The sequence below is a fragment of the Gambusia affinis genome, linkage group LG21, assembly GCF_019740435.1.
Source record: "Gambusia affinis linkage group LG21, SWU_Gaff_1.0, whole genome shotgun sequence".
Taxonomy (NCBI): Eukaryota; Metazoa; Chordata; class Actinopteri; order Cyprinodontiformes; family Poeciliidae; genus Gambusia; species Gambusia affinis.
This window is the reverse complement of record NC_057888.1, coordinates 13,698,088-13,717,999: the sequence shown is the minus strand read 5'-3', so window position 1 is coordinate 13,717,999 and position 19,912 is coordinate 13,698,088. Positions and strand designations below refer to the sequence as shown.

The 19,912-nt window shown below is 38.1% G+C and overlaps 4 protein-coding genes across 5 annotated transcripts; all 4 read right to left on the bottom strand.

Moving 5' to 3' along the window:
* Window positions 1–138: 138 nt before the first annotated feature.
* Window positions 139–1,846, bottom strand: LOC122823927 (lipocalin-like). Its single transcript, XM_044103974.1, has 6 exons — window positions 1,529–1,846; window positions 1,197–1,336; window positions 1,036–1,115; window positions 845–958; window positions 654–755; window positions 139–540 (listed from the first exon to the last, which is right to left on the bottom strand). Exons 1-6 carry the CDS (start codon window positions 1,622–1,624, stop codon window positions 476–478), a joined length of 597 nt encoding a protein of 198 aa, XP_043959909.1. The 5' UTR covers window positions 1,625–1,846; the 3' UTR covers window positions 139–475.
* A 758-nt stretch (window positions 1,847–2,604) lies between these two features.
* On the bottom strand, window positions 2,605–6,461 carry c8g (complement component 8, gamma polypeptide). The gene is made up of 7 exons (XM_044103973.1): window positions 6,103–6,461; window positions 4,863–5,002; window positions 4,437–4,507; window positions 4,258–4,365; window positions 4,061–4,165; window positions 3,856–3,891; window positions 2,605–2,730 (listed from the first exon to the last, which is right to left on the bottom strand). The coding sequence occupies exons 1-7, from the start codon at window positions 6,283–6,285 to the stop codon at window positions 2,666–2,668; spliced, it is 708 nt and encodes a 235-aa protein (XP_043959908.1). The 5' UTR covers window positions 6,286–6,461; the 3' UTR covers window positions 2,605–2,665.
* A 186-nt stretch (window positions 6,462–6,647) lies between these two features.
* msrb2 (methionine sulfoxide reductase B2) lies at window positions 6,648–8,993 on the bottom strand. Its single transcript, XM_044103975.1, has 5 exons — window positions 8,705–8,993; window positions 8,202–8,299; window positions 7,405–7,481; window positions 7,174–7,321; window positions 6,648–7,071 (listed from the first exon to the last, which is right to left on the bottom strand). Exons 1-5 carry the CDS (start codon window positions 8,820–8,822, stop codon window positions 6,940–6,942), a joined length of 573 nt encoding a protein of 190 aa, XP_043959910.1. The 5' UTR covers window positions 8,823–8,993; the 3' UTR covers window positions 6,648–6,939.
* A 172-nt stretch (window positions 8,994–9,165) lies between these two features.
* On the bottom strand, window positions 9,166–19,520 carry armc3 (armadillo repeat containing 3). Of its 2 annotated transcripts, none has more exons than XM_044103965.1 (17): window positions 19,261–19,520; window positions 18,570–18,687; window positions 18,270–18,395; window positions 17,867–17,935; window positions 17,560–17,735; window positions 17,202–17,396; window positions 16,193–16,376; window positions 15,931–16,083; window positions 15,722–15,830; window positions 14,652–14,901; window positions 13,830–13,966; window positions 13,412–13,580; window positions 12,790–12,884; window positions 11,210–11,296; window positions 10,912–11,067; window positions 10,513–10,675; window positions 9,166–9,589 (listed from the first exon to the last, which is right to left on the bottom strand). In XM_044103965.1, the coding sequence occupies exons 1-17, from the start codon at window positions 19,306–19,308 to the stop codon at window positions 9,386–9,388; spliced, it is 2,439 nt and encodes an 812-aa protein (XP_043959900.1). In that variant the 5' UTR covers window positions 19,309–19,520; the 3' UTR covers window positions 9,166–9,385. The 2 variants fall into 2 exon arrangements, with proteins under 2 accessions (XP_043959900.1, XP_043959901.1); XM_044103966.1 differs by having other exon boundaries at window positions 17,560–17,732.
* Window positions 19,521–19,912: the final 392 nt, after the last annotated feature.

Below are 19,912 nucleotides of genomic sequence, written 5' to 3'. Positions count from 1 at the left end.
TCTACAGAGTGATGTTTGCAAATTACTTATATTTTTTAATCTAACAGAAAAGAACAGCATGAAACAATACAGGCTGAATTTGCTTTCAGATTTGAATGTGTATTTAGACACAAAAAAATACTCTACATTCTGAAAAAGTTGTTTTAATGATTTTTATTGGCTTTAAACTGTCTATTTAAAAAAAAAGGAAAGAAAATACAAAACAATCTTTTCATTGGTCTAGATTTTGACATGTGTAAGCCACTGCGAATACTTTATTGTTCCACTCTGATGTTAATGCACAATAGAAAAAGAATACCAAGTGAGCTAGGATCAGCTCCTCTTTGGCATGCAGCGAGAAATAGAATTAAGACCTCTACATTTATAGTCTGAGTTGTAGCTTTGTGACCCAGCAGATGACACAGTTAGAGGGGGGAGAAGATGCCTTTGAGATGAAAACCCTGGACTTCAGAAAGGAGGAGATGAAGATCGATGTTTAAACTGGTTTGAGGGTTGGTTTGGGGGTTGTGTTGGGGGCTACTGTGGCCTCAGGGCACTCACCTGTAATAATACATATGAACACATCAGTGAACAGAAAAAGCACAAACGTACTCACCGAATCAGTTTTAGTGTACATTTGGTGATGCATGATGAGTTATGAGGTGATGACATACTGTTTGGTGGGAAAGTAACAATGTTTTCAGCAAGGACGCCAGTTTCCAGTGAGTACTGAGTGAACTTCTGCTGCAGGTCAGCGCTGATCTCAGGACTGCGGCCTACAAGTACAACAATTTTATTTCATCTCAATACAATCCTTATTTAAAAATTTCAGCAGGCCTAGTCCTTGTTGGTGGTAAAAACCTACTGTAGAGCTGGTTGAGAACCTGTGTAGCTCCCTCTCTTGTCTTGATGGTGTGGATCACAGCATAGCTGTCGTACACAACGTCAACATAGCGCAGGTCATTGTCGTTGTTCCAGGCTGGGAAGAGCAGAAGAGGTGAGAGCATTAGATTGCTGTGAAGATGCCCTTCGTTTGTTTGTGTGGTCACCACTCACCCTGGCTGTGGAAGGTGAAGCGTCCAGGAGTGTCTGTTTTCAACGCCAGGTGAGACATCCTCCAGCAGGTCCCATCAGCACTACTCAGAGAACCATGAGGTTATCTTCCAGAGCAAACTAGGTGGTGTCATTCTGTCGAAAACTATGCATTATTCACTTACTTCAGTGTGGCATAAGAGAAATCCAGGTCTCCTGTGTCAGTGGGCACCATCATGGAAGTACCCATCTTCATTGTGTCTTTACGATTCACAAACCACTGAGCATTGGTTGCAAAACCAACCACGTACCACTTTCCTGCAACCTAAAGAAAGCACAGAAAGAGGAGATTTTTTTTTTTCTAGCCAGCTTACAGTAAGTGTTTTCAAATGTGCATACATGGCATCATTTTTATATTTGTGCCTGAGAAGAAACATTTTCTTTAATCTCTCCCTCCACAGTTGTAGCATTTACACATTTAAATTTTTTTACTAGGTTATAAGTCTTTTTTTCTCACCTTCTCCAGGCTGAAGTCTGGTACAGGCACTGTGTTGGCGCATGCAGCCAGCACGCAGGTGAGGGCGGTCAGCATTCTCAGCACTGTGGTCGTCATGGTTCCTCCAGCTCAGAGCGTTTCTCGCAGGCAAGGGGTCAGGAGATACTGAAAGTCAGCCTTGTGAGTCTTCTTATATCCTACTGCAGCATCCTACCTCCCCTTGTGTTTCCTCCCCTCCTACCAGCTCTCTCCCCCCTGTTCCCTGGCTTGAGCATTGAAAGAAAAAAAAAAGAACACTATCTGGATCTCTCCCAAAGTATGCAAATTGCAGCTGTTACACAACTGACACGTGAACGGAGAAATTGGGGGGGAGGCAAGGAGTGCTTTTCTTTTTTTTTTAGAGATACTGAAGGATAACTGACCTATCGCGACTTCTGTTTGGTAAGAGCACAAAAGCCAAGAAAACAACAGATCAGAGCTGCAAATGTTCTGCTTTGAGGTCAGCCCTAGGTGCCAATTATTAATATCAAACTGAACAAAGTGAAGCAGTATCCAGTAGGTTCCACAATGGGAGCATCATTGTTTTGCTTTTATACTTCTAAAAAGTACGTTTAAAGCATTGCATAAAGTGGGTTAGACATATTTGCAATCAATAATCTTACTTCAAGAGTTACTTTTTCAAATTACTCTCCAAGTCATATTCTGAATGGAATGAATGTTCATTTAAAGACAAAAACAGCTAAAACAACAACTGTTCTTTATTTTGCTGCAATTATCCATTAAATGCAGACTAGCTGTGAAGGCTTCAATTGCTGAAATTTGCTGAATCAGCTGGTTATGTAACTCTCACACGCAAACACACAGGGTGGAGGGAGTAAAATGGGTAAGAAAAGTTTGGACCACAAATTGAAACCAAACCCTCTGATCCCCTTAGGGGATTCCAACCTGGGCCTTATTATCTCTGGTTCCTCACTGACACGCCAAGAAGCTTGCATAAAGTCACAGACCTTGAAGGTTGATGAAACCACGACTAAACAACAAATGATGTACAAAAGTACAAAAAGATTGAGATGTAGATTTGACAAAACTGAAAACAGTCGGTTTTCATTTTGCTTTTAATCAGGGGTAAATTATTACACGTAAAGTGAATTCATAAGTTCAGTTCAATCGACTTTCTTGCGTGGATGTCGGAGCTCCGCCTCTTCTGCATGTGGGAACACAGTCTGTAAAACACGAAGTGACACATGAAATAAAACTGGCTACATGGATGCCCCTTTAACAGGAAATGGATGTTGGGTAACTTGTTCTTCTCAACGTTTCATAAGTTTTGCAGAGCATGTGCACAGTCTGCAGGAACTACCTGACTGACCTTAAGGTTTTAGTCAAACTCTGTGTCCAGGTGATAAGTAGAAACAGAGATTAAATGGTCTCAGGAAATGAGCTTAATAAGATCTTTAATTTAAGCAAGTTTAATTAAGAGCTTTACATAACAGAAAATAGTGAAAGCTTTGTAAAACTTTGTAAATTCAATTAACCATTGACCATTGAATTTACAAATTCAATGGTTTTGTGGCAGAAGAATGAAATGTTTCTCAACAGTAAGCATGCAGAGTTTTTATAAAGTCTAAAATTATGAATAACTGATATTGATTAAGCAATAAATGAAGTTACAAAACGGTCATTCCTTCAGTCGCTCATGCAGTGACTTGAAGCCTTGCAGTTATGTAAAAGTAGACAACAGGAAAAAACGATGTCAAGTCAAGGCCTGTAACACTCTGAAAGGTTTAGGTAATCGTTTTGAAGATTTTCACAAAGGCAAAGCAGGTGACTTCAAACTATGTTTAATATATGTTCTGCAGATATATATTATTTTATTATTAGTGGAATCATTAAAAATGTCAGAAAACATGTTCATGCTTTACTAACATGAAATTGCTAATTAATTGAACTGGTTATAATGGAAAATGGGAAAGCTGAAGCTGAAATGTTGTGACTGATGGCACTTTTTAAATTTTGTTGTTCTTGTGACAATGACAATAAAGATTCATCTATCTATCTGTCTATGCTTTGGATTAACTTATCACAATGACTAACATTTTTCCAAGTAATATCAGGAAAATATGTAATTTCAACATCATTGCTGTGCATTGTGGTGATAATATTGATTGTGATTATCCTACAATATCCTCACTATGTTTTTCATCATTGTGTTGTCTCCACCACTCAACCTTGACGACTGCATGGCACAGAAAATGTGATATTTTAAGAAATATTGCTAGTTCTTCTTATTCATTGAGCAGCTTGTGCCTAATTGTGACTAAAATATAACTGAAATAAATAGATCTTACTTAGTTTGTGGTCCTGGTCCACTTCACCACAGTGACCTTAAAAATAAGAAAAGTTTCTGACATTCATAAGACATATGAAATATTGTACACATAAACATTTTGTCCTAATTTGCATAATTAAATACTGCTCTAACATGCATACAGCACATTAGTTTTATATTAAAACATGCTGTATTTTCGTTTGTCACTGTGTAGCTGTACTTACTGTAGGTGGGGAAGGGGAAGAGGTAGGCAAGACCCATGCCATGTTTTTCAGCGAGCTGTTCAAACTTAGTCAACATTGGCTCAGATAGGTCATCCACAGACCTGCCTGTAAGACATCAACAAGCACTTACAAGTTCATCTTTCCTGTGTTTCCCGTAAATCAGTCAGAAATACACATAGATGCATAGATGAACCTACTATAGAGTTTTACTGTGACCTTCCCGAGTTTCTGATAGTACAAAACTGCATAGGTGGTGTAGTCTGTTTCTCCAATCACAATGTCGGTGTTGAGTTCAGGACGTGTTCCTGGTGACAATAACAAGAATCAGCGCTCATAAAGCTGCAACATGTTATGGAAAACCTGGAAGAGAACTGACCTTTCAGAGTTAGCTTCCCTGGGGTGGAAGTTAGATGGTATTCCTGCAATATCTCCCAACATTGATGATTGCTGAGAAGAAAAAAGGGGGGGGGGGAAAAGAGAGAAGATTGTGTGATTATTTTTTATTGCTCCATTATGTGACAGATATTACATAAAATTCCATTCTTCTGCTAGGAAGAGAAGGGATTTACTGCCTTGACATCAAAACAAAGTATTTCACACAAACACATTTTTTTCAGTTTATTGCTGAGTCAGTTTCATCAAAAGCTTTAAAAATGCTGAAGGAAACCTTATGGATTTTATTACCCCTAATCTCCCTGTTTTGTTTGTGTGGGCACACAAACCATTTCCATTGTCAGGAATGTCCTTGCTAAAAAAATTCTGAGAATATATGTGAACTGTAAGTAATTACATGCATACTTACTGTCTTGTTTTAGTGCTAACTGACAGAGTCTGGTCAGAGGGACCTGTAAGGGTCATGATAATTGGCTCCACCCTGGTTCCATGTTTTATCAGGTAAGAACACTTGGAGGCCATATTAAGGAGATACCATTTCCCTGTCATCTGTAACACAAATGATACGTTACACAAAGATAGAAAACATAAAAGTTGCACATTGCACAAGCGCAGTGTTATTCTTGGAGAACACTTTAGTAATATACTTTTATTTTATAATATTTGACCAGCTTCATCTTTGTAGTAGCTGCTGGTGTTAAGGTAGAAGACAAGTGGGCCAACAGCACATATTTGAGCACATCCATCCATCCATCCATCCATACTGCTGTAGAACACCATTACAGCAACTGAAACTATAAAAACCAAGTGTTACGTCATTTTTTGTAACTACAAGTAAAGTTTCTCTCTTTTTTTGTAATCGAGTGGCACAATTTAATTTCTGGTGGTCTGCAACCACCAGAGTGTCCAATACAAGCAAAAGCCCACATCTGTGTCAAATGTTGTGTTCTACCTTCTATGTCCATACTCAGCCTCTATTTACTTGAAAAATCCCTTTATTGCGTCAACAGTACTGATAAGAGTTTCACAACCAAGCTCCAAGAGACAACACCCAGAACAATCTTTAGAAAAGCTAAAACGTATCCAAAATATGAGTGAAGCTGAAATTGCTTCTTTGGAGAAGATGTATTTAAAAAGTACTACACATTCACTAAGTTTGTTTAAGGTGTTTTGCCAATTTTAACAAAACTCCACAGAACATCATACAAACAAAATGTTTCATAATAGTCATTTTGAGGAAGCAAAACCACTCATTTCTGATGATCTTTGCCTATTTTATCTTCTTTTTTTGTGACTACCCTTGTGGCGTTGTCTTGCAAAAGAACTGAAAACAGGACTGAACGAGAATCACTATCAGTGTGCAAAGATCAAAGCCTGAAAAGTTATTTGTCAACGGTTGTGATCAGTATGTAAGATCTAATTCGGATGAAATAACTATCCAAATAAAATTTTAAAATTACAAACGTATGGCACAGATAACTTGTACATCTGATAACACTATTGTGAACAATATCTTTGGAATTATTTTTTACTAAAAAATTCCAGTAATTTAGCCTGTCTGACAAAAATCTCTACATTTCCATGTAGTCCCAGTTTGTTAACATGGATAAGCTTGGACTGTACTTTGAATTTTACTCCCAGTCTCTTACTTGCTGGATGTCTATATTCTGAGTTGGTGGGGTTGCGTCAATGGGCTCAACCTTTGGTTTCCTCGGTGGTCGTCTTTGAGGTTTTGGTCGACTCTTGGCTCCTCCCACAGCCTCAGTGGGAACCAAGAGACAAAAGCACAACAGCACCACTGCTGCAAGTACACATCTAAATTCTCCACTCATCGTGTCCCTGACAATCACGGCTTTAAGACTCTATTTTCTAGTCAGATCACTGTGCTTCTCTTAGTCCCAATATTCTTAGTTTACAAAATTCTTTTCTTATCTTTGTGCTGGACTCCCTTTGCACCTCCGTCTCTGTTGTCTGCTATCCCTTATCTGTTTTACTCAAACTCTAAGAAGATATAGACACAGTAGGGTAACAAACATTGTGCAAATGAGGATGGCCCACCCAGTTAAACATTGATTTGACTTACTGGTACAGATGAAGCCATTTTTGAGTACTGTGCTGGGTTTTTCCAACAACAGGGGGCAGCAACAACTTTTTAAAACATATTTTAGGAAAGAATACGTCCAACATCAAAATGTAACTGAGATAATTTTTTATGGCAATAATACATTAATAAGTACATACATGACAAAAATAAGTAATTTCCTTCAGATTACAGTTTAAAATAAACTTAATGCACTCAACAGACATTAGTAAAAACACACTTGCAATGACTTAAAGGGTACATGCTGCATGTTTTTTGTTGTTGTTTTTTTTTAAGAGTGTGGCCCTTTTTTTTTTTTTTTACTTTATCAACCGATTCAATTCTGGTGTATGACGTAGCCCACTTGTTCTGGGTAAATGCTACAATCAAAACTGAAGCAAGTCCATCACTTCTGCTCTTCTGTGTCAGCTGCACCATTTTCTCTGGGTTTGAATTTGAGGGCTGCGCTGTTTATACAGAACCGTTGCCCCGTCGGGTCTGGTCCGTCTTCAAACACATGGCCAAGGTGGGCATCACACTGTATGACAAATATGCATTAGTCATTATATATCTAAAGATACTGTGTGACCAAGCAGTGCTAAGTAAACTAAGCTTTCAGATATATTAGAAAATAACTCACATTTTTACAGAGGATCTCTGTACCAGCACTACCCAGGCTGTTGTCAGGGCGACGAACAATGGAGGCATGGCTCTCGTCTCGCTCCCATGTCCCATGAGCCTCTTTGAATGCTGGCCAGCCTGTCCCTGAGTCATACTTAGCCTCTGAACTACAAAAACAAGAAGAAAATCATAAGAAATACACATTTAACGGGCACCTTTTAGCAGATGTAGATTACTTTTTAATGCTTACCTGAAGAGTGGAACATCACAGCAAACACAGTGGTACATCCCCATTTCAAAATGGTTCAAGTAGATTCCACTAAAGGGCTAAATACACACACAAAAATTATTTTATCATGTGATCCTCCAAAAATAAGAGTCTTGAGGAGGATAAATTCAAAGTAATGAACTGTAATGTCAAGCTAATAAGCACTCTGAGCTCTGTAGTTGGTCTGATGTCATAAGTAGAAGTAGCGCAGCACTTCACCTGCTACTTCTCCTAAGCTGATGATCTTACTGATTGGGTTTCTTTCTCTGCAGAAAAGCTGTCTTTTTGTAAAGAATGTGCAAATTTGCAAAACAATACACTTTACACATCTTCAAGACTAGTGTGCAGTGCACTGATATTTTTTCAAATGTCCAAACTTGAATGAATGAAAACTGAAGGCAGGGCCAATGGACAAGAAGTTTCCTTTCTTTTTTTTTTTTTTTGTCCTGTTTAAATATGACATAAAACAACACAACACATAAAACAACTGTGGTAATGAGTTAAAATGTTTGACATGGCAGTACTAAGAAATCCTGAAATTTGTTAAGGTGATTTGGGAACCCCATGTGTAAATCATAACATAGACGGAGCAGTTTGACTGAAACTAAAACGGGTTATCGTTATAGTAGTGAGCAAAGGTCAGGTCTTGTTTTTCATGAGATAGCATGAAGTCAGTGCCCGATTCATAGATCATGTTCCAGTTGCACAGATTTCCTTGGTTCTTTTCTATCTACATTTTGGGTAAATTCACTATTTATTTATTTTTTTCTTTGACTCACCTCTTCAGTTCCTTTCTCTCTTGTGACGAAATACTGCTCTGGTGTCAGTTTCTTTTGCCAGTCTGTAGTCTTGTTGTAACGTGTGAGAGACTTGAGGCCTGCACAGAGAAGCAGTCTCTATAGGCTATATCTAAATAAAAGATCAAGTATGAGTTATATCGTTCTGGTTCATTTTGCACGAAGTTAAATTCATGACCTTATCTGGGAACAAATCACAAACAAAAGGTTTACTGTATGATTTTCAACTAAATTAACACTTATGATGCCAGGGTGGAATTTTAAATTACTTTAAAAAGCATTTGCACAAGTTAACTTTATCACAAGTTGGATCACACATTCTCTTTTATTGCATTGCACTTTTTAAAAAATTATTAAAGCCTACAATAAACATGCAAAGCCCTAATATCCTGTATCCGGGACATAAGACCTGCAGAGGGAGAGCAGTCAAAGGTCGGGACAAAGAGCAAACTAATGCAGGACAAATCAACTTTGCTCTATATTACCTGGAAATCTGGAGAAACAGCGGATGAACAGAGGGATCCTCCGCGGCATCACCGCTGATCTGACCGTCGCGTGTTGTTGAGAAACCGCAAGGAGGAGGCGAGCGACAAAACGCGACATGTTTCCTCCGGCGGTGTCGAGTGTGTGTCGGTCTGGAGTCAAGTGCAGCGCGGATTATCAGTGGAGCCGAGCTCTCCCGTTACGGCGGGATCTTTCATGCTGCAGCGAGTTCACGCTGGTCTTCCAGGTCAAAAATCAAACCTTCACCTGAATGGGCCAATCTGGACTCACTTTACCCGCTTTTATTGCAGGGGATTGTGCAAAAAAAAAAAAAAAAAAAAAAAAGTTGTCGTGAGCTGCTGCTTTCTGATAAGAAAACGCTTCAGTGGGAAGGAAGTTCATGTATTGATAAAAGTTGAGGTAAAACCACAATTCAGGATGCATTTTCAATAAACGATGGACACTCAGGAGGTGAACTGGATTTATTTCTACATCCTGAATCTGTATGTCAGGGTAAAAGTATGTTTAATCTGATTAAAACAAAACATCAGTTTGGCTAATGCATGCAAAACCAAACAAAAAACAAATACAGAAGAGGTAACTTATAGTTTGTTGTTAAGACAAGGTTCTCTTATTCGGTTAGCATGCTGAATGTTTATACAAGTATGTGAAACAGAATGAAACTATATAGTCTGATACTGCTGAGCAACTGGGGAATCAATTGGCAGTAAGGCTCCAGGCTGATGCATAAGGTCCACTATGTAACGGCATGGCACCGAAAACCTTGGATGTTCACTGTCCACCTTGAAGAGGAGAATTTCATTCCAGGCCCGATTGTAATCACCGCGAACAAGAGTGCAGCTCTTTCCAATGGTATCGACAAGACACTGAAAAGATTAAGAACAGACAGAATGGGAAGTAAATACAGATCACTACCATGTTCACAACCCATGTACACATTTTGTCATCTGAACTACAAACTTTATCTTATTGGGATTTGATTTTATTGCGAAATAGTCATAATGATAATCTTAACAAGAAGATGATATATGGCCTTTCAAAACAATTTCTATAGAAGCCCCTTTTCTTGAAGTTAACAGCCGCAAGTCTTTTTCCAGGTTTGAACATCTTAGAGGCTAAGGTTTTGGCGTAATCTTTGCTAACACGCTAAATGTAAATCAGAGTGGACAGAGAGCATGTGTGAACTTCAACTTTCATGCTTTGTCACAGAATTCCTATCAGATTTAGATCTTTGATGGGGCTATTACAACACATTACATACTTTTATCCGCACCATTTCACTGTAGCGCTTTAGCTGTATGTTTAGAGATGTTGTCCTGTTGCGAGGTAGACTCCACCTCGTCCAAAATCTTTCACAATCACAAACAGTTATTTTTCCAGAGTTGCCCTGCATTTAGCTATTCTAATCCTTCCTTCAAATTCCACTAGTTTACTAGTTCATACTGAGAGTATTCTCAGTATAAACGTCTCCAACGTTATTGATGCTCTCCCTAGTAAATGCCAATTTAGAACAACAGACAACTTTTTTTTCCTTCCACATCATAATTTTCTGCTTCTTAGTCTTTGCCTATTATATAAAATCTGAATAAAGTTCAATCAGTTTTGTGGCTGTAACAAAAGTCCAGTAGAAACACTTTTTAAAGGTGCTGTACACAAGGAATTCAGGAATAAAACATAGAAAAGGAAAGAATTGGATAACACTGACAATATTTGGTGACAGGAAAGTGGAGGGATGAGCAAGACAAACAAAAAAGTTAAGAACCTGCTAATACTCCGTGGAAAGTCGTACCTTGAAGAGAAGCGCTCTGTGGCAGTAGGTTCCCTTGTTTATCATACCAATGGGAAGAACATTCGACTTGAGTTGAAACCTGAGCTGACTGTGGTCCATCACCCAGCCTAATTCGTGCAGCTTTTCCCGAGGCACTGCTCCACCCATCACCTCGCTCACCAACCTGACAGAAACCGCAAAAACTCATAACAGTGTTGAGACATTCCCAACTTATAGTGTTAGTGTTATGTCTTTTGGCTCTACAAGATGCTATCTCTAATATAATAATATGCCTTTTCAATTTTTGTTTGTTTCCAAGACTTTAGCATTTTAAAAAAAACACACACCTCATTTCTATTCTCAATGGCATATTTGATATGCCATATTTAACCACATTTAGCAACATAATTAATTCTATACCTGGCCAAGGCCGCATACTGCTCGCGTTCATCTGTCAGTTGGTAGACGCAGTCTTTGGCCTCTTTAATTAGCATATGCACGGAGACATCCCCAAAAGGAATTGGTGATTTTTCTGGAAGAACATCTTCGTCGGGTTTGTCTTTCTCTTTTTTCTTTCTGTACAGAGAGATAGTTAAATACTACTGTAATAGAGAAGAATACTCCTGCTTCAAACTTGATACTAAAATTAGTTCAAGTAAAGACTTTACAGCAAATAACATTTCTTTTGATATTGTATGTGTCCTAATATTTCACCCACTTTGGTGTTATTCGTCCTTTCTTCATGCTGCAAATTTCTGATTCTGTTGGGCTGGTTTTCCTGTCTTCTGCCAGATCTACTGCATCTCTGTGGCACACAAAAGGTTTATGTATGTAAAACATTTTGCTCTATATTGCAAATCTTATTTGTATTTCTCAAAGTTGTTCTTTTATTTGAGTTTTAGAGAAAACACTAGTGAAAGTTAAAAAATAAATAAATAAAATTTAATTGAATTAAAAAACAACTGCATTCCCAATAGCTTATACTTGCAAAGTGAGAATTACAGTGACAAGAGACTGTGTTCCTATTATTCAACGGTGTTTTTCATCTTTTTTTCAATGCATAAGATTGCATTTTGAACTTTCAGCATATTTAGGCTGTCTCCACATGTTTCAGAAATGCAATTTTATTTTGACAATTAAGCAATTACAATTAAACTGTAATTTAATCTGAAATTTCAGTTTCCTTCAGGAAACGGAATATAAAATCTTAGACCCAAAGACCCAGTTACATGTCAAGTATTGTTACGGGAACAATAGTTCTTTTTTTTTTTTTTTTTTTTTTAAAAAATTATAAATCAAACTGATTTTTCTTACCAGATGAGAGTTTCCCTTTTGTGTAAAATTACTGCAATAAAAGATACACATTTATCTGAATCTGAATGCTTTCTACAAGTAGATACCAGAGAGGCCACTATTTGTGTTGGGTGTTAGTGACTGTGTCCCAAAGAAACCGATCCAAAAAGCTTTTGAGAACACAGAATGTTTGTGGTTTAACCATGCACTGCATTTCTAACGAGAATGAAGCAGAAGCCAAAAAACCAACCAAGCTGCACTTGGGATGTATGCTAAATTTAACTTGAGTTGGACAAACCTAAGCTTGGATTACACAACAGGCTGCTTAGGAATGAATGTGGTGTTGTTGTTTTTTTCTTTTGCGTTCTAGAAAAGAGAATCTGAGGTGCCTTGTGCACAGTTTTCTATTGCACAATGTGTCACTGGGTTCATACACTTAGAGTGTTTAGTAAATGAGGTAGAATATTTGCAATTGTGTTTCTCTAAAAACACAAAGTGTGAATCCTGGCATCCTACACTGAATGTTTATAGGTTAGATGGATACAAAAAGCGTGTGTTCATAATTATGTGTGGAAGTTCTTTGGTCTACACACAACAGCTCGGAGTGTTTGGCATCTTAAAAGGGGATCATTTACCCAGAGTCCACAATGATGGGGCACATTGAAGGCAAAAGGAGAGAGAGGAAAAAAAACCTAGGGAAAGTAGAGCATAGGTTTGGTGCAGCCAGGAGAGGGTGGGTGACAGAGATACAAACCTCAGAAAAAATAATAAGATTTGAATAGTTTTGTAGCTAATTCCAAATTACTTCTTAAACTTGGTATGTTTTGTTATGAACTTTCAGATGATTATTCTACAAAGTAGTCTGATTGGGTTCAGCTCCATACATTTACCAAAACACAGTCTTTGATCCAAGCATCTTTGCATGTCTCCGTTTTGACAAGATTTTACAATGCAAAACTAGACTCTTATTAAGTGGCAAAATTATAACATTTTCAATATTCATACTCATTTGGAATGTTGAAAACAATAATTGCCCGCTGCTGGTTGAGTGGCTGCCTGATCAATTCCTCCAAAGTCAGAAATGGCTGACCCACACAAGCCTGTATGAAACAGAAAGAAATACATCAGAGGGTGATAAGGTAATACTTTGTTATTTGTTAAAGACAGCAAAAACAAAGACAATAACAAATAATCTCTGACTAACATTTTGGTTGTTGTCCAGAGAGCCAAGTGGAAAATGATGATCTGGTATCATAATACCAGATCATTTTCCAAGTTTTTTTCAAGTGTACACCCCTGTAAAAATGTGGTTTTGCCTTTTCTGTGTTTTTGTCAACACTAAATATTTAAGATCATTGAAAAGATGACAACATCAGACAAAGACAACCTGAGTAACTCTTCTTGAGGCCTTGAGAACTCCAGAGAAACAGCCGGTTGAATAAACCAAGTTTTAGCCCAGGCAACGTGGTGACAGTTGATGTTATCACATAAAAAACTATTTGTTTTAGGAAGTTTATCAGCATTTTGGTAACCAGCAGTTATTGGCATTATCAAGACGATTTGTCTTGTTCCCTGTTTACGTTGTTCTTTATTGTCACTCAGGACCTTTACACATTAGTAAACAAACCTGCCCAGCATCAAAGAAGCCGCTTGTAATAATGTCATTTGCACTCAAACGTCCCATCCGGCTGTATTTAACAGGCAAGTTGGAGTTAAGCAGGTTGGTCATGGCCAACTCGCTGAAACTGCTCCTACGGTTTGCTGACTGGTTGATTTCCTGAAGTATTTCCAGGGCCCTGAGACAGAAATAATCACGAGAAAAAGCATGTTCAATACACATACGAACAATAGCTTCTCAAATTAATAGACCCAATATATTGTACCATGCCACCATCTGCTGGCTGGTTGAAAAACTACAATTAAGACTTTATGCCCAGCTTCAGCATGTTGTAACTAAACAATGCTTTACCTTTTCTGAATTTCAAGCCATAAATATTCAGAATTATAGTTGAATTTTATTGATATATTTTATATCTGTGTTTTACCCAAGTCTGCACATCTTCACAGCACAAGATGTATCCCCAGCGCAAGCGTACACGGCCAAGCACGCATGTTTCAGCACCTCTTTGTCATTGGAATGCAGCAGGTTGACGAGTGGTTCAAGACCTCCAGCTTTGTGAAACTGTTTTCAAACAAGAGATCGAGTTTAAGTAATTATGGGAAAGAATTTAAAAAATATGCTAAAAGAGTTGCTTTTCTGAATGATTTATGTGGTTTAAATGCAGTACTTTGCAAAAGTATTCTCACCCTTAAACTGTTTCACATGTTCTTACATTTCAACATGAAACTTTTGTTCATTTTGTTGAGTTAGAATAATACAAAGTTGGGAATAATTGTGAAATTAAATTGCCATATGGAAAGTTTTATTTTGGTTTAATGTGGATGAAACACCTTCCACATATTTGGTGTGTCTGCAATAAGGCTTAGGGCACACATGAAAAAGCCCTTATTTGGGCTTCCTTTCAACGAATGCTTTCTTCTAGCTATGCTTTCAAAAAAATACCACATTTGAGGCCTTTATTGATTTTTTTCCAATAAAAAATAGTCTGGTAAATAAATTCTCCCATCTAAGCTGAGTCTCTTCAGCTCCTTTAGAGTCACCATTGGCCTCTTGGCTGTTGGTTTGAGTACTTTAGTGAGGCACAGTGTTTTGTTAGTTGAATGCAGCAGAAATATTATTAATTTTACCTTGGTACTTGAAATTTTTTCTTGACAAAAAAACAACAACAAACAAACCAATGTCACAAGATTTGTATCACTGGCAAACATGAGAATAACTCTAAGCCGGGATCAATCATTAGACAAACCTTTTCCCTTTCTGTGTTGCCACAGGCCAGCTGTGCCACACACAGGGCACTGCTTATCAGGACCTGTGTATCTGTGGACTTCAAGGGTTCAACCAGAGCCTGTATGCTTTCTAGTGACAGGATGCTGGACTTGATGTTCTCCTGTTCTGCCATATTAGAAAGAGTAGCAGCAGAACTGGCCACTGTGATTGAAGAGCTTTCAGAGAGCAGCTGGATGAGGATCTCATGGCCCTCTGCCTCATACACTGCACTGGAAGATACCATATTAGTAGATGGGGTGGGGTGCTCAGCACACAATGAAAACTGACTGTTACAGACATTGCAGTCTTCTGCAAGCACAGACTATATAATATATATATGACATTCTGGCAGGTACAGACATGTAAAGAATCTGAATAAAAAGAGAAAAAGGATGTCAATGAATTGGATGTATTGAAGGTGGGGGTAAGGTGAGAAATGAAGTAATGCACGGAAGTGTTTAATGAGCCAGAGATGATGGATGATGCAGAGTTTTTCTGGAGTAATGAGGGTATGATGCAAAAAAGTAAGTGATTAGGTGACAGATTTCAGGAGAAAGGTGATAAAAATTCATTTAAAAAACCCTGAAAATTAAAAGAAAGAAATGGTATCTAACCTAAAAACAAACTGTCCCTCTAAAAGTATTTAAACGTGTTGATTGTTTGCCTCATTATTTTGTCTTCCTTTATTTTGTACTCCTTTCAATGTTGTTCATTGACAAGGATTTCAGAAAAGTTCTTGAGCCCAATTACTAATTTTCAATAAAAGTATGTTTTTTGTTTTGCAAAGATTTTGTTTTTGGACGGCAGTTTATCTTTATTGTCTTGCTTGCTTGTACAAAAGAATCAAATCTCATAAGTTTCACTAATCAGTATGCTGTTTATGTATTGTTGCATTTCTGCTGTTTCTTTATTTTTTGCTTGTTTTTTAAGCATGGTAGCTTATTAGGATGTGGTTTACTTTATCAAACTTAATCCTTGTTTAGCAAATGGCTCTAAGTCACTACTGAAACACATGCAGGAGGAAAAGTGGTCAGGATGTTTGTCACTCACAGCGCATTGGCCTTATTGCTATGTGTGAGACTCGAGAGAGCCTGAGTCGCTGCCTCTCTCAGTGCCGAGCTCTCACTGTGCAGCAGCTGCACCACAATGGGGACGCCCTCTGAAACACACAAAACCAACTAATTCAGGTGCCCTTGCAGTCAGTATGTAATTGCTGCTGCGATCCAGTGACTGTATATGGTCTGTCTGTTTTTATGTACCCAACTCTCTGAAGCGGTCTTTGCTGCAAGGGTGGAAGCTCATGGCTGCGATAGCCTGACAGGCAGAAGCTTTCACGTTGTCATCAGCCGCAGACAGAAGCTCTACTAGAACTTTCTCCATCATCTGCTCGTGGAAAACGTTGCAGCTTTCAGCTACATTCAGAAACATCCGAGCAAAAGTCAAAGAAGTCAGCAGCTATTATAAGTTTGTTTTAAATTTCCTTAAACTTTTCCTGATGTCATAATTGTGTAATGTTCTTACAACTCTGAGCTGCCCTTGTGATGCATTTGATTGCAATGCACTGGATTTCAGGACTGCTCGGTGCAAAGAGAAACTCCATCAACCTTGTAAGCCCCCCATTATTGTGGATGAGCTGAAGGGTCTCAATATCACCCAAACAGTTTGACACCGTTTGCAAGACCTCAGCATGTAGGTCGTTAAAGTCCTTTTAGAGACATAAACAAAGAAAAAGTAGGGGATAAGCGGTCAGTGTCATAGCACACAAATAGTAGTTCTAAATAGTTTTTACTACCTTTATCTTGCTTAATCCTATTGCAATAATATTCATAAAAAAGACAAAATGAAGACAATATTATCAAAAGCATATTTTACACAGAAACAGCACGCCCTTTGACCCTTTCCGATCAGAACGGTACAATATATTCCACTAGAATTGTGATGGCCAAAACAAAGTTGTGCATAATTATGAAGTGGAAGAAAATAGTTTTGGGGTTTTCAAACATTTGACAAATAAAAATTCTAATAAGTGTCCCAGGCATTTGTGTATTTAATCCTCCTTACTCAGATATATAAAAAATAAACAAAATCCGGTCCAGTCCAAAATACTGGTGATGGGAAGCCTCGAGAAGTTCCCTCCGAAGTTCACCACATATGGAAAAAAGAGCTCTGCTCATAAGAGACCAAATCGGAATTAGACCTGCATGCAAAGAGGTGACTGGGCAAAGCATTTCTAGATGCAGAAATGAAGTAGAGAGATACCCCAATAACATCCACCAACAGAACAGCGAAAAGCAACTTTAAGGTCTTGATTCATCGGAGGGTAAATACAAATATACACCACACTTTTTAGATTTTTAATTGTAGATGTCGGCAATCTTGTATAATTTTTACTTAACAAACATGCGATGCTTTGTGTTGGTCTAACCATAATCCTAATTCAAATAAAATTAATTGAAGGGTATGGCTGAAACATGATCAAAATGAAAAGGTTGGATGAGTGTAAATACTTTGGGCAAACTACTGTACTCACCATATTATCGAGAAGATCCAGGAACCTCTCAAATCCCAGCTCCTCCCTGAAGGTCTTCCGCGTTTCCAAATCGGTAGTGACACGCTGAAATGTCTGTAAAGCTAAATGCTGGATGACAGGAAAGTCGGACTTAAGCAGCTCCAGAAGAGGGGGGATACCACCTAACTCGTGCAGAACCTCGAGGCTCTCTACGTCCTTCATTCATCAAAATCAAAGAGGTTAGAAGAGGGTCACAAAACATGACAGTCATATGTTCAGTTGAGTTTTAAATGCTGATGAATGTTGGCATATTTTCAAATGAAAAGGCTTACTGCAGCATAGTCCTGTAATTTTCTCTAGGCTCATAGCTCTGAGTCACCTGAACTAGGTTGAAGATGATCTCCAATGAGTTCTTTGCGACATCGGGGTCCGGGCTGCTGAGGAGTTTGATTAAAGGTGGCATACCATCGTTGGTGTTGATCTGGACTCTGCAGGTGAAATCCACTGCCAAAGAAGCAAGGCACAGTGTTGCAAACTCGTGCACGACAACATCTTCTGGAGAAAGAAAGACAGGGTAAAATGTCAGAAAGAAATAAGACATCAACTAACTTAAAAATCTGATTTTGAATGTTTTGATCACTTTCACAATAATTAGGAGACTAAAGTTGAAAATCAAAATAACTCACCTTCTGGTGCGAGCTTTTGTAAAAGCAATGGAATGACATCCTCTTCTTTCAGAGCATCGCTAACTTCACCTTAAAGTTAAAATAACAAATAAGTCATTCAAAGTCAACCAATCCTTTAAAACATGCAGATCTAGTTAGTCAAATGTCAGCTAGACCAGTGTTTTCCAACCCTGGTCCTCAAGGCACACTGACCTACATGTTTTAGAGGTCATCAATTGAAATCAGCTAGACTGCAGCAAGGAAATACCTAAAACATGCAGGGCAGTGTGCCTTGAGGACCAGGGTTGGGAAACACTGAGCTAGGCGGCCAGAAAAATTTACTGGTATTAACAAAAGACAGATTCCTTCAAAACATTCACTTAAATGTATTTATTTCATAGCTGACGAATTACACAGAACTTACCGTTGGTGGCCATAATACCCAAGGCCATCAGGGCATTGCGTCTGATCACTTTATTGCTGTGATCAATAAGCTTGCAGAGAGGCTCAAGGGCTCCTAATCCCAGCAGTACAACTTTATTCTCTTCTCCTAACAACAGGGGGAGACAACAAGCAAGACAGATTAAGAGTGGCAGCAGAGTAGATGTTTTATTACCAAAGAATAACTGACTCTAAAGGTAGTTATGAGTTTAAATAGAACTTAGGAGTCCAATATTAATATACAAAAAATACTAGTGTTTGATTTTGTGTCTTTGGTGTCTACCTTTCTCAGCAAATTTATGGATTGCTTCACTTGCTTTTACTAGAATGTCTTCCTCTTGAGAGCTTAAGAGCAACACCACCGTTCCTGGGGCTTTACTCTCTAGAGACAGTGGTTCAAACTGAGTGCCAACAAAGAAAGACAGAATTACTATGATAGAAACAAAAGAAAGAAAAAAAGAAACATAATGTGCATATGTGGAGGAATATGTTGTAGAAAAAAGGAGGGAAAATACCTGAAAATAAATTCATCTTTTAACATAGTAACATGTTCTCTCACAAACTTTTTGGAACAAAAGTTTTCTTTTTGAAAAAATATATATAAGTATGCTATATAAAAGTGGGCATGAGGTGCTTTCTGTATAGTAATCTTTTGTTTCACAACAGAACTATTTAGCTACTATTTTTTTTTACCAATTTCTTTTGTATTTTTAACGCATGAATACTCGAAGTGGGCTTAAATACAGGCTTTTTTAAATACATTTTTAAGTTAAGATTACGCTACATCACTCAAAGAATATATTTTTTAGACTTTTTTTACATCGTAATTAGGGGTACCACAGGTATGTCATCCATGTGACCAAAAATAGTCATCAGTTTCTGTTTATTTGTTCGTCTGTTTTTATTATTATTGTTGTTTGCTTGCTTTAAATAACAGTTATTAGATGGGATAAGTTATAAAGTGGGTTTCATACCGCTTCCTTGTCCTCTTTCTCCTTTTCGTTCCCCGTCTTCTTTCCCATTTTGTTGTTTATAGAACAGCTAACAGCTGTTCAAATGCTGCTTAACACACGTAGGTCGCACAATAGTTTGGTAAACTGTTTAGCTTACCTGTTGCCGACTATAGCACTATTAAAACCAGCTCCTGAGGTAGTCAACAAACCACTATGATGGATCTTCTATTGAACTTATAGGTCTTATAATTAGCACAGTAATTCGACCAGCCTGTAAACTGTACGTGCATTCTGAAAAAAAGGAAGTTGACACTTAGTTGCTAGGCAACCCAGGTCAGGCAGGCAAAGCGGCTGAAATATTCATTTCGGTAAGCGGAAGGTAAGTATTTAAACATAATACCTCGCGCAATAAACAACGTTGCCATGCTTATGCAGGCTTCGTGGTGATACGGTACGATTGATTTCGTTTTGTAAAATTATGAGTCACCTTCATCCCCCACCCAGATGAAGACATCCACAGCACGTGCACCAGACAGGACAAATTAACTGCCACAAAGCTTTGCTGAATTTTAACTAAATATCATTCATTCAAACAAAGCAAAATAAAACTTCATAAACATGGAGACGCATATTGCCAATGTTACCCTCGCCTGATAAAACTGGCAAAACAGTG

Bases quoted from the DNA above. Each gene is read 5' to 3' on its own strand.
- LOC122823927 (XM_044103974.1), bottom strand. From the start codon at position 1,624: ATGACGACCACAGTGCTGAGAATGCTGACCGCCCTCACCTGCGTGCTG. The intron at 1,337-1,528 runs GTGAGAAAAAAA...TGCTTTCTTTAG, and splicing joins CAGACTTCAGCCTGGAGAAG to GTTGCAGGAAAGTGGTACGT. The intron at 1,116-1,196 runs GTAAGTGAATAA...TTCTCTGAGTAG, and splicing joins TTCTCTTATGCCACACTGAA to TGCTGATGGGACCTGCTGGA.
- c8g (XM_044103973.1), bottom strand. From the start codon at position 6,285: ATGAGTGGAGAATTTAGATGTGTACTTGCAGCAGTGGTGCTGTTGTGC. The intron at 5,003-6,102 runs GTAAGAGACTGG...TTTGTGTTACAG, and splicing joins AGAATATAGACATCCAGCAA to ATGACAGGGAAATGGTATCT. The intron at 3,892-4,060 runs GTAAGTACAGCT...CTTATTTTTAAG, and splicing joins CTTCCCCTTCCCCACCTACA to GTCACTGTGGTGAAGTGGAC.
- msrb2 (XM_044103975.1), bottom strand. From the start codon at position 8,822: ATGTCGCGTTTTGTCGCTCGCCTCCTCCTTGCGGTTTCTCAACAACAC. The intron at 7,322-7,404 runs GTAAGCATTAAA...TTGTTTTTGTAG, and splicing joins TGTGATGTTCCACTCTTCAG to TTCAGAGGCTAAGTATGACT. The intron at 7,072-7,173 runs GTGAGTTATTTT...TTTGTCATACAG, and splicing joins CAGAGATCCTCTGTAAAAAT to TGTGATGCCCACCTTGGCCA.
- armc3 (XM_044103965.1), bottom strand. From the start codon at position 19,308: ATGGGAAAGAAGACGGGGAACGAAAAGGAGAAAGAGGACAAGGAAGCG. The intron at 11,297-12,789 runs GTATGAATATTG...TGTGTGCCACAG, and splicing joins GTTTTCAACATTCCAAATGA to AGATGCAGTAGATCTGGCAG. The intron at 11,068-11,209 runs GTGGGTGAAATA...CTCTCTGTACAG, and splicing joins AAAGGACGAATAACACCAAA to AAAGAAAAAAGAGAAAGACA.